Source organism: Macadamia integrifolia, chromosome 8 (assembly GCF_013358625.1).
Source record: "Macadamia integrifolia cultivar HAES 741 chromosome 8, SCU_Mint_v3, whole genome shotgun sequence".
Classification (NCBI taxonomy): Eukaryota; Viridiplantae; Streptophyta; class Magnoliopsida; order Proteales; family Proteaceae; genus Macadamia; species Macadamia integrifolia.
This window is the reverse complement of record NC_056564.1, coordinates 17,499,655-17,511,892: the sequence shown is the minus strand read 5'-3', so window position 1 is coordinate 17,511,892 and position 12,238 is coordinate 17,499,655. Positions and strand designations below refer to the sequence as shown.

Sequence of the window (12,238 nt, the reverse complement as noted above, 5' to 3'; positions counted from 1 at the left end):
GCTATAGAATTTCCCCTCATCAAGTTTGCCTCACTAGGGTCCATCCACTTTTATTTTGTGCACTGAATGTTTGTGATTAAGGGTCCTTTTTATGCATGCTATAACATGTGGTAGCTTAGTTTGTGCATAAAAATTTTTACCAAAAAAAAAAAAATGTTTGTGCATAAATTCAATGAACTGTCATTAAAATGCTTTAAAAATTGTGTGAAAAAAGTTGTTGGAATATCAAGGATTTTTGAATTTTCTAGGGAAAATCAATTATGCTACGCCATACAATCGAGAAGGCCCACCAAGTCTTTTTTTTTTTTTTTAATTGGGGCTCCCTCCTCTTTTAAACCTTGCCACATAAGCAACTACTTCTTACGTGGGACATTCTTATTGGGGCTCCCTCTTTCACATCATATCATATGTTTTAGTGTTTCCTATTGGATTTTCAAATTGGTGTTCTTACTTGTCCTCTTGTGCACATTGATGGTGATTCTTTTGGAAACTTCATGTACATCTAAATTTAAGATATTCTTCTAAAAGCTTGCAATTGGAGGAATTCCCATAAATGATATTTTGGAAAAATGGATGACTGTTAATTCTACTCGTGGTTTATGCGACAAACATTCTGAGTTCATTTGGCACATCTTTCTTTTATGACTCCATTAAGAGAATCAGGATGGCTAGCCCATTGGGTTTAAGAACTGAAAATGATGTGGGTTTTTTTCCTTTAAGTCGTTGCCAATGCATTTTTTTTTTAACTCTACCACACTTCTGAATAAAGATCTGTGCAACTTTTCTGGTATTCTCATTATTATGTGTTGTTTTACATGGATACATAGAAATAGTCCTATTTACTACTGATACTCCTAACCCTTATTCCATCCTCATCCATGTGAATCAATGGATTCAGATTTATTACAAACCACCTCAACAACAGCAAGTGATCTCTCAACACATTCACCCAGTTTTACCTTGTCTCCCAAATCTGAAAATATCATTGATGATTTGGGCTAGCATATCAAATACTCATCAAATACTTCCTAATGGGCTAATTGTATCATTTTCAAAGGGAAAAGTGTCTCATTGTCTACAAACTATTTGATGACAAGAAACTCTATTGAAACAAGCACCATGAGTTTTCTATATGGATTGGATTACAACTTGCGAAAGCAAAGGATGGAGAGTTGTAAAAGTTTAGAGCAATTTAGAGGAATTAAGTCATCTTCTTTTAGACAAAAGTACTACTTCGTGGCCATGGAGCATCGCTCCTATTTTTGTGGATGCCTATGATCTTGTACCACTAACTACATTTCTCCCCAAGCCTACTAACAAAGCGGTCTTGTTTTTAGCTCATTTGTGTATTTGTGCATCTATGAATAGGAAACAAAATATCAACCTCTCTAACAACAACATAGATGTACAAACAATTTTATTTCATTTTTAATTTATTCTTCTTCTTATTTATAATAAAAAAAAAAAACTTGTAGCCTTCTTTTTTCTTTTGATTACCCCTGTTTTATTCCCAAAAATTATTTAAATTAAAGATAGAAAATGATTTTTATAATAATTTGAAAGCAACTTATTATTATATCAATATAAAAAACGTTCATTGCCGACTTTATATTAGGGATGACAAAAGTTATCCCCCTTGAAAAAACAAAATAGTATACTAAAAGGGCAAAAAATAAGAACAAAAATTATTTGACACCTTAACGAGTGTAAATAAGAAAATCCATTGGTTAACTTATTATCTCCTTTCATTTTCTCTTACAATTAGGAAACTTAGCCCTTGGGTATCTCTTATGTCCTCCTTTCGTTAAATTTCTATAACTCTTGTTCCAGAAAATATAATCAAGACTAGGATTATCCAGCATGATGAGAGCTAGGAAACTGATATGCATATTTGGAAAATAGAGAAGACAAGACATGAATGGTGGGGACACTGAACTCCCTTCTCAATATGCTAAGTGGACCCATTTGCCATCTATCTACGGGTACCGCATGTAATTGCATTGCATCACAGGGTATCTGTTCATTGCATTTTTAAGGAACTTTTATTACACAGGCTCAATCAAATTTGAGAGGCCCTCTTGGTGCTAGGCTGACCCTGTGGTCCCTAAGACATTACACTGATATGTTGAAGAATTTGTATAATGGCATACCCTGATCTCTCGTGAGCAGTGAAATTGCACATTGAGAAAAGATAACCATAATGCAGTACTAAGAAAATGCTATTGTGATTGGAACATTGTCCCATTAAAAAGTAAGGACAAGCCTCTCACTGTGCACAAAAGTGATCACCATACAAATGAACTTTCAAAACAGAGGCAAACTTGCAGGGAAGCGTACATGCATCCACTGCCTTTCGTAAGATGCCACATGGTCCCAGCCAATTTCATCAAGTAAAGAGAGCTTTAGATCATACAGTTTCTTCTTTGATGGCTCCCCATCATCTTGAATCATTTCATTCAGCACCTGGTAAAATATAGCGCAATGTTAGCATATAAAATTAATCACACTGTCTAACCTAGTGTAGTTCTACCAGATTGTCCTTAATGTCTCAATGCTCATGGCACTACATTTTGGGATTCAGTTACAACCATGGTTTTTGGGCTTATTTCAATCATACAAGTGTAAAGTTATGTCTCAACTCCAAAGCTTAAAGTTCATGTTTCAAGTCCAAAGTTAATGTCCTGTATCAACAACTTTTTACTTTTCAGGCCACATGCAAAAATAAGTAAAAACAGTGGTACATGCGTCCATATATACATGCATTGTTGGTTTCACTGTTGTGGAAGTCAACAAAAAATAGGCCTACCTCATGTCATACCTAAAACTTTGTGTTCGTTATTGTAGCTGTTATAGCAAATACCAACAAATACGAAAATAAACAAACACAAATGACAAATCCGCATAACACAGAGATTTAACGAGGTTCACACATTGATGTGGTGTGCTATGTGCCTATGTCCTTAGGCGAAGAAGATGTTTCACTATGTAGAAAAGAGATTACACCCAAACAGCGGAGAGAATACTTGCTTTAAAACCCTAGCTCGAAAAACCCCAAATTATAACTGCTTGCTCAACAAAACGATAATACATTATATATATACTCCTACATGTGGGTCGATCCACCGGGTCGCGGTTGATCGGGTTGAACCCATCTGCTTCCATCACAGATCTCAGGAAAAAAAAAAAAATTTTCCATTCGGGTTGCCACCAAAATATGTTGGAGCAGGTCATTCTTCAAAACGGGTCAATAATTTGAGACAAACTTAACAGTAGCTTTTTAAGGAAAATGCCCAAACTTCGGCAAGGTTAGTGAAAAACAGTACCGACTTTAAAACACAGATAGTGGAAGTAGAACCATGAAAGAATACGAAATAAAGCCTCCTATATCTCACATCTTCAATGGCATGATCTAATGGTGGGCGTTTGGGCTGCACAATGTTCAGAGAGTTTTTTTTTTTTTTTGGGGGGGTGGTTTGGTTAGGGTGTGGGAGGGAAGGAAGTGGGGGGTGGGGGGCGAATTATTTTTTGACAATGGTTACAGATGCCAGCCTGCATTTCTATTTAATGTTTTATCTGTTTCAGAAGCAAGGGGAACAAAATGAAGGTGAATTTCTTCGCATTTTGAAATAAATGTAGGTCTATTTCTTGCATGAAGTCAAGGTTTCATCAGTAATTTGACAAATAATTTGCAATCACTGTGATCAGCAACTGTTGAAACCAAAAGAAATAATTGCAAATCAATTTCAAATAAGCTGTGATTGAATAAACAAAATGAAACACTGCGAGTTTGCCACAACCCATATAAATAATGGATCAACAGCTCTGATTGAATAAAGATCAAGGAGGGGGGGGGGGGGGGGGGGGGGGGGGTCTTGCACTTTCATGACAAAAATGAGCGAAACATTATCAGCTAAAAAGCTACATCACAAGAGAGAACCTTCCGTACTTCCTCCTCCATTTCCACAAGTCAGAGATTAGGGCCTAACTCTGTCTGGGAGGCAAGTTTGGATACATACAATTTCAGAAGCTAACCTTGCAAAAACAGCCATAACGGCCATGTGGCAGTTTGGTTACAGCCTAGTCGGTATGTTGTCTACGTCATCATTTAGTCACTGTTTAGTTTTCAGAACAATGTGATTTCTTCATGTGTCAATATAATGCTTTGGAAGCTTTTCAAGAATCAAATTGGTTTGGGACTGTTTTAGGGCCAAGGGCCAGTGAAAAAACAATAGCAAAGGCCCATAAATGGTGCAACATATACTCGAACAGTCGAGATGGGCCACCAATTTGGCATGTGGTTCTAGGGGTTTGCCCATCTACCCTATAATCGGATGACCACCAGATACTACCGCACAGGCAGTTATAGATGTACATGTGGGATTGACTTCCAACACTGAATGCTCCGGGAGCCTTTTTCGTTTTCATTATCCTTTAAAAAAATGAACGTAGAAAAGGACCTCACTGGTTTTAGTCTTTTACTATTCAATTGTAACTTCAATCACCAATGAGATGCTTGAACCTCTTAATAGATGTGGTTAAGGAGATTACCTTTAGTGATGTCCCAAGCCTTCCAGCATGTCTCTCACGTACAACTAAAAGCTTTCTGTACTTTGAGGACTTTACATCCACCCATCTCATAAGTTCTTTGAAGTTCTCTTCAAACAAATCTGGCTGGTTGCCAGAGCCTGCCTCAAATTCCTTCACTGTCCCATCTGAATCTTCGGTGCTTGCTGTGGTTCCTGCTGGCACTTTCTTACCCTGCCACAAAATTGAAAACCTTGGAACTCAAACAACTTTTCATGACTCGTAAACATAGAGAACATAGTCAAAAAAATTCTATCCAGCAAAAATAAGCTATGATTCAATAAGATACTGTCATGATAGAGAATCAATTGCTATTGTTGGCATGGCAATTGTCTATATAGAGAATCTATTGTCGCTATTGGCATCAAGGACTAAAGTATCGGTATCAGTGGATTAAAGTATCGGTATCAGTCGGCTAAATTTAAGATACGTATCAGAGGGTACCGTATCGGAGGATACCATATCGGAGATATGATAAGATACGCACATAAATGGATAGGAAACACATTTTTATAAACTTTACATTAAAAAAAAGAAGTAAATATATAGACACACACACACTCACACACATATACATACTAAAATGGAGAACACCGTACTAAGAGTCGAGTGTATTCAATCGAAATTATTCAAAAGGATGAGGTTTCTTACGTGTAATAATGGTCTATTGTCAACTTTCTATGATATTTTAAAATCTATGAACAAATTGGTGCAATATTCCATGTTTAACGCAATGTTTGAGTTTTTTCTTTTACCTAAATCTACTAAAAATAGCAAAAAAAAAGAGTAAAACAAACATAATTGTTTGATCTTGCCATCTAGCTTCTTATAAAAAAGACTACTAGAATACTACAAAAGGGATGGCAGTAACTGGAGCAATCAAGATATGAGAAACAACGTTCAATTTTATGGAAAGATCAACACACTTGGCTTGTCGCAAGGACAAAAAAATTAAATAGAAATGATGATACTAGTTGTCGTGATGATTCTTATAGAAATTAAGAATTAAATGGAATGGAGAAATCAAACGGAAGAAGACACTTGTCTGGCTGCAACGACTTTGTACATGTAAACTAGAGGAGATGATAAACACGAGGATGCCATAATTCATGACAAGGAGGATATGAAAGAATGGTAAATTAAGATTGTGACATCTGTGGGGTAAAAGTGCAGTTGTGCTTCAAATTTTGAAAACTTAAGTATTACCAATGAGAAGAACAAGCTCTGTTTCGAAAGTGAAATGGGTTCTATAGATACTTATGGGTTGCTTATTGGTGAGTATCGATGAGTATTGGCTCTATATAGTTCGATACAAACCGATACACATGTAATTCCATTGTTTAGGGCTTAATTGTACGTATTGAGAGTATCAATACAAATCGATGAGTATCGCACTTCGATACATAGAATTTTTTAAAATACATGTATCATAGGTGTCGGTAAATTTTTTAAAATACATGTATCATAGGTGCCAACCAATACTGACACGTATCGGCCAATACTGTACGATATGCACCTATACTTTAAACTATTATTAGCATGGCGCTAAATGTCTTCAGTTGTGTTACAGTGTACCGCAGGGGACATCCTTTATGTGCCGTGGTATATTTGGTTTATTTTAAGTTAGGATTATGTTATTAGAAGTTAGTTGTCAGTTGTCTATTCTAAGTAGGTTTCCTTTTCAGACTACAATTTTATTGTATTTACCAAGTTATACATTAAAAGTACTGCTCACAATAGATCTTTAAGCTGGTTCTATTGTGAGTCAGTATTCTCTATCTCTGTGTGTACTTGCAGAAACTGGTTACAAGGGCTTATGATGTAGCTGTTGGGTGCTGCACTTTTATCTTTCTTTGTAAACATTACTACTTACTACCAGCCTTCTTCGAGAGGTGCTTTTGATGTTGCTGTTGCTGTTGTTGTTGCTGCTATGATATTGAGGGTTGTGGTTCACTACCACTTATTTTGCTCGTTGCTGATTAATTTTATTCGAAACAAAGATTATTATCTACTGATGTTGTTGATGATATTGTTACCTGAAAGAATTTCTCTTCATGCTCACTGGTATCTACAACTGCTACAAGACTGATGGTGCCTTTAATATCTATTATTGTTGTTCCAAACTGGAGCCTTTTTGCTATACTCCAGCTCGAGGGGGAGTTTTAGTGTACTGCGGGGTACATCCTTTATGTGTCGTGGTATATTTGGATTACTTTATGTTAGGATTATGTTATTAGAAGCAAGGACTAAAGTATCGGTATCGATCGGCCAAAATTAAGATACGTATCGGAGGGTATCGTATCGTATCGGAGATACACTAAGATACGTTAAAGATACGGACATAAATGGATAGGAAACACTTTTTTACATACTTTTGCATAAAAAATTTGTTAAAAAAAGCTATTGATAATATGTATTATGCATAAACATTAAATTAAGGGTATCGCACTAAGAATTCAATGTTTGTAGTTGTCCCATAAATGTAAAATCCTTGTTCCCAAACTTGATTTCCACTTTAGTCATAGAGAAATATGGTTGGGATCAACTTTGGAATAAAAACCCCTCAAAAAATCTTGTTTTTTTTTCTAAAAAATTATCCATCTTGGCCATTATATGACCGTAGCGCACTATATCAATACATACCGATACGTACTGATACATATCGAAACGTCCATTTCACCTCGATTTTATATTTTTCGTGGAGTATTGGTACGTATCGTATCATATCAGTGCATATCGGTGTGTATCGTAGTATATATATCGATATGAGAGGATTTTAAAAATTCCATGTATCGCATCGGTCGGCTAAATTTAAGATACGTATCGGAGGGTATCGTATCGGTATTGGAGATACTTTAAACCCTAATTAGAAGTTGGTTGTCAGTTGTCTATTCTAAGTAGGTTTCCTTTTCAGAATAAATTGAATTGTGATTAGCAAGTTGTCTATTAAAGGTACTGCTCACGTTAGATCTTTAAGCTGGTTCTATCATGAGTCAGTATTCTCTTCTTCTTACCTCTCTTTCTCTCTACTTCAGGCACTGGTTACAGATCCTTGGTATTGTCACTAGTTGTTCCATCACCCAATCGCCGAACCTTAAATTTCAAACCCCATTATATTCCAAAATCCAAAATGGCTGAGCCTAAATTTGAAACCCCATTATATTCCAATATCCATAATTTCACAAATATTGGGATTTCAGTACTTTCTGGAAACAGAGATAAATTGAGATTTGCAAAAGGATAACAAAATCTAACACCACCATTACCGGTCAGCAGATTTTTTTAGCTTAAAGGAGACGTGGAATTCCATATCCCACATATTCTAGATTCATAAATTAACAGGATGTCATTATGTTAGTTTGAAAAGAAATTTTCATAAGTCTAGCAAATTTTAAACTGCCTTTGATGTCAAGTATATTTTGCAGGTTAGTTGGTAAATGCACAACTCAAACTCAATTGATTCATGAGACAGTAAGTATATTTTGCAGGTTAGTTGGTACATGCACAACTCAATCTCAATTGATTCATGAGACAGTAAGTATATTTTGCAGGTTAGTTGGTACATGCACAACTCAATCTCAATTGATTCATGAGACAGTAAGCATATTTTGCAGGTTCATGGGATAATTGTGCTTATGTAAAGTTCAATATGTTCCAAAAGAATGGAACTTAAGTTCTCTCACTTGACTTGCTCACTATGAAGCTATTGAGCACCACTTAAAAATGCTGTAGCAGAACTAAAGAAGTATATGACAAAACTCAAAATCTGGCTTTCTTACAGTGTGGATTTCTGAAGATAAAAATACAAAATTGTGCATATGGAAACTTTGAATTAGATAAAAAGTAAAAACTGCATTATTAATTCCTGAAATCTCTAAGACATGAGATGTAGACATTCAATGGCAGTGATTGGCTTACCATGTGGTCATACTAATATACAACAATAGGCAAAATTCAAGATTATAATCATTATATCCACAAAAGAATGAAACTCTGGAAACATAAAAAACATAAAAGGCAGATGAAACAATTCATACCCTGCAATGTTCAATCTCTGTAAGTGCTAGTCCCTTTTGGTACAATGCCTCTACTAACTGGTCACGGGTGACCTCCATTTTCTTCTTGATTTTCTACAAAAAGAAAAGACAGAAAATTGTAGCATATAATACATCTAGAAATGTGATCTCTCCATAAAATAGCCTAAAATGCAAATCATAACAATAAACTCAAACTCAAAACTCAGCCTTACTCCCAACTAAATGGAGTCAGCTACATGGATCCTCGTTCGCCAATCAACTCTATTCAATGCCATACTTGTTACCAGTCCTAAGCTGTGCAAGTCTATCTTCACTTCTTCCCCTACAGTCATTTTTGGCTTACCCCTGGCTCTTTTAATTACTCCAAGCTGAATCATATCACTCCTTACCTGGCATTTAAAGGTGTTCGTTGATCATCGTCTCACTACCTCAAATGACTTTATCTCTCAATTTATCATGTATCAGAGCTACACATAAATTAGATCAGATTCATTCTTTTTCTCTTTCTAGTTTTGAGACTCATCCACGTCAACTACACTAAGTTTTTTTATATGTTATTTCATCACTGCCCAACATTCAGCTCCATACATCATTCAGGTTGAAATGAAAAATCTAAGAATCAACAATAAAAATTTAAGAAAAGAAGATATATAGGGGAAAACCTGCCAAAACCTCAAACAAAAACCTCCCATGTGCCAAAATTCATGGTGCTCCTAAATTTTACCTAAAGTTGGCTGTCAAGGCGGGCCATCAGAAGTTCACAACTCCAAATTCATGGAGTTATGATTGGATAACAAGCACGGAAACCCATGAATGCATTGGTAAGGAAAAGTGGCCATATTCAAATAGGCGGAGCTAAAAGAGGAAAGGGTAGACCTAAATTGACTATAGGAGAAATAAGAAAAGATATGCAAAAGCTAGGGCTCAACCTAAGTATGACTGCAGATAGAGCTGCTTGGCCAATCCCTTTTAAGGGGATGTTCCCAAGATGCTGCTCTAAATTTTGTGTTTAACCTCTTTTCACTTCTTCATTTTTCTATTTACCTTTTACTGCCTTTTCTTCTCTTACTATTTACGCTTCTATCAGATCCAGGTAGCCGACCCCATTTAGTTGGGATAAGGTTATGTTCGTTGTTGTTATTGTACGATTGTATAACAAGCAGGCCTTATTATGTTTGTTGTTGTTATTATACGATTGTATAACAAGCAAGCCTTATTAAATAGCTTGGGACATATCACTATAATAATAGTAATAGTAATTAATAATTGGATGAGTCGAGTGAAGTAAGTGGAGTTGAAGTCAAGGTTCAACAATGTAGGCTAAAGTGATACTGAAAACCTCCCCAGACAAAAAAGAATGGAGTCCACCATAGGAGCAGTCTTAATTGATAGAGTGGATAGCTGGTTCATATGATGTCTAGTTAATAGTAGTTAATAGTTGTTATTATCATTATTATTACTTCCTGTTAAGAAAGTAATGGAAATAGATATTCACCTCCCCCTCATCATCTTCAGGATCACTATTCACTGAAAAATATTTTGCCAGCTCATCTTTGTCAATACTGTCAATCACATCATTCGCTGCATCAATAACCTGTAAAGTGGGCAATACACAATTACAACAAACCTACTAAAATTTGAATGTGCCTCTATTGAGTGTCAATAAAGCTTAAGTTGGAATTATAAATTACGACAAAATCAACAATGACAAGTTCCTCCAGAGTCCAGTCTAGGCAATGGAACAGCAATATTTACATGGTACAATAAGAGAAAATACATGCTTGACTAGCGAACAAGTATTTCACATAAAATTGCAACCTGATTGTTAAAAAAAAAAAATGGTGGGAGGGGGGTTGGTGTGGTGGCGAGGGGGCCATGTCCCCTCCTAAGTTTTGAGGAATCTATGAAGATATAGTTTTAGGGTGGGCCCTCTCTGCGAAAAAAAGGAACTGATGCAGATTCTTCACCAAACTATGCTTATTTTATTAGGAATAAGCCTAGGGTTGGGTTCCATACATGTTGGGCCTTTGATCCCATGTGTTTTGAGTGTAATAAGCCACTTTTATGGGCCTAAAAGAGGGGTTCTAAGGTTACATACGGGATTACTAGTTAGTTTCCCTTTTAAGTTGGGTTTAATTTAAGTTATATTTGTTTTCTTAGGAGTCAAGTTATTCGTTGAGTCAAGCCTTTAGTAGTTAGATTCCTTTTTCAACTAGTTTCTAATTTCAATTTTTAGTAACTATTGTATTAGGATAATATTTGGTTTCCTTTTTGAGGAACCTTCTATTTTGTAATTCCCTCTCCCTTCAACATTATAAATAAAGATGAGGAGGCTCCAAAAGGAAGAACGATTTTGATGAAAAATTAATGGTTGTTGCTATTGTCTTCTCCATGAAGAGTTGTCTAGTGTTTGATCATGGCTGATGGAATCGGTGTTTGATCCAATTGACTCTCAGCGGTGTGAAGCCCGAGAGGTTCTTCTTCTTCAAGCTATCTTCTTCTTCTTCTTCTCTCAACCTTCCAAGGTGTTACAGATATGTCTTAAGTAAACAGGAATTTAAATCACTTCTTCTCTCAATTCTGTCCAGAGATAAAGAAGGTTCTGTGAGAATTTTTCAGATTCTGCCCAGACCAAACCAGCCATCAGTTTGTGCTGCAATTTGGATCGAAGGTGCCCCTTATCTAGGGAAGAACTCGATCCAAAAGGGAGACCTTTCTGGCCTGGGATTATTGAGATATACAAAATCTCTTTATTTCTGTCCTGTGGCGATTGTTATCCTGTTTTCAGACCTGAGACCATAATCGATAGAACTAATCTGTTTGCTTCTGATTCTATGGATGTGTGTTCATGATTTATGATCTGATATGACCCTATACCTATATCTGATAGTCCTTTCTGCTGGTTTATGTTCTGATCTCCTAAGCTCCAGTTTTTGAATCCGAAATTCTGATTACAGATCTGATTCCCCCTTAGTTCTGATCTGTTTGTAGTGCTATTCTATTTTGCTTATTATTGGTTGTTCTTCTGATTAAAAGATCCTGAAGTTGAAGGCTTGGTAGTTATTGATCCTAGCCTACATTAGGTACACCCCCCTAAAATTTGGAGATTTGATATTTATATACATAGTGCTGTAACATCGGTTCACATTTAAAGGGGAAAAAAAAAATTATCTAATGTAGTTTATAGATTTTAAGGTGGGCCTCCTCCTGCAAAGGGTTAAAAAAAACTTTTTGACGGCTACTGAAATGTTAATATAGTTATCATGCATTAAAATATACTCTAGGTGAGCACTTGCACTTGGACATTCAGTTCGTGCTTAAAGTTTCTTAGTTTTATTTCCATATTGCAGAAATCCACATGTTAATTTTGAACCAGATTTAGACAATAGTTAATTACACAAGGGCAAGGTTCAATACAAAGTGGGTATATGATTGGCTTTGGCTTCAACATTTGCTTTGACCTATGAACAAGGTCTTCTATTATATCAAATGGTCAAAACTACCATGCTTCATTCATCAATTAATTGAAAATCAAAATACAAAAGGAGAGAATCCTCTAGTGTCTTTTTGTTTTATGAATAAATAATGCATTAAAAGGGGAAAGAATATACAAGAGG

At 35.8% G+C, this 12,238-nt stretch overlaps 1 protein-coding gene across 1 annotated transcript in view; it reads right to left on the bottom strand.

The window, feature by feature from the left end:
- Positions 1 to 2,181: 2,181 nt before the first annotated feature.
- LOC122085828 (tripeptidyl-peptidase 2) overlaps positions 2,182 to 12,238 on the bottom strand; it is a 52,290-nt gene continuing 42,233 nt past the window's right edge. The window contains exons 31-34 of the mRNA XM_042654421.1: positions 10,117 to 10,215; positions 8,622 to 8,714; positions 4,549 to 4,758; positions 2,182 to 2,463 (exon numbers count right to left, since the gene is read on the bottom strand). Of these exons, the coding sequence (XP_042510355.1) occupies positions 2,305 to 2,463; positions 4,549 to 4,758; positions 8,622 to 8,714; positions 10,117 to 10,215 (561 nt within the window). The 3' untranslated portion in view covers positions 2,182 to 2,304. The remainder of the gene's footprint in view (positions 2,464 to 4,548; positions 4,759 to 8,621; positions 8,715 to 10,116; positions 10,216 to 12,238) is intronic.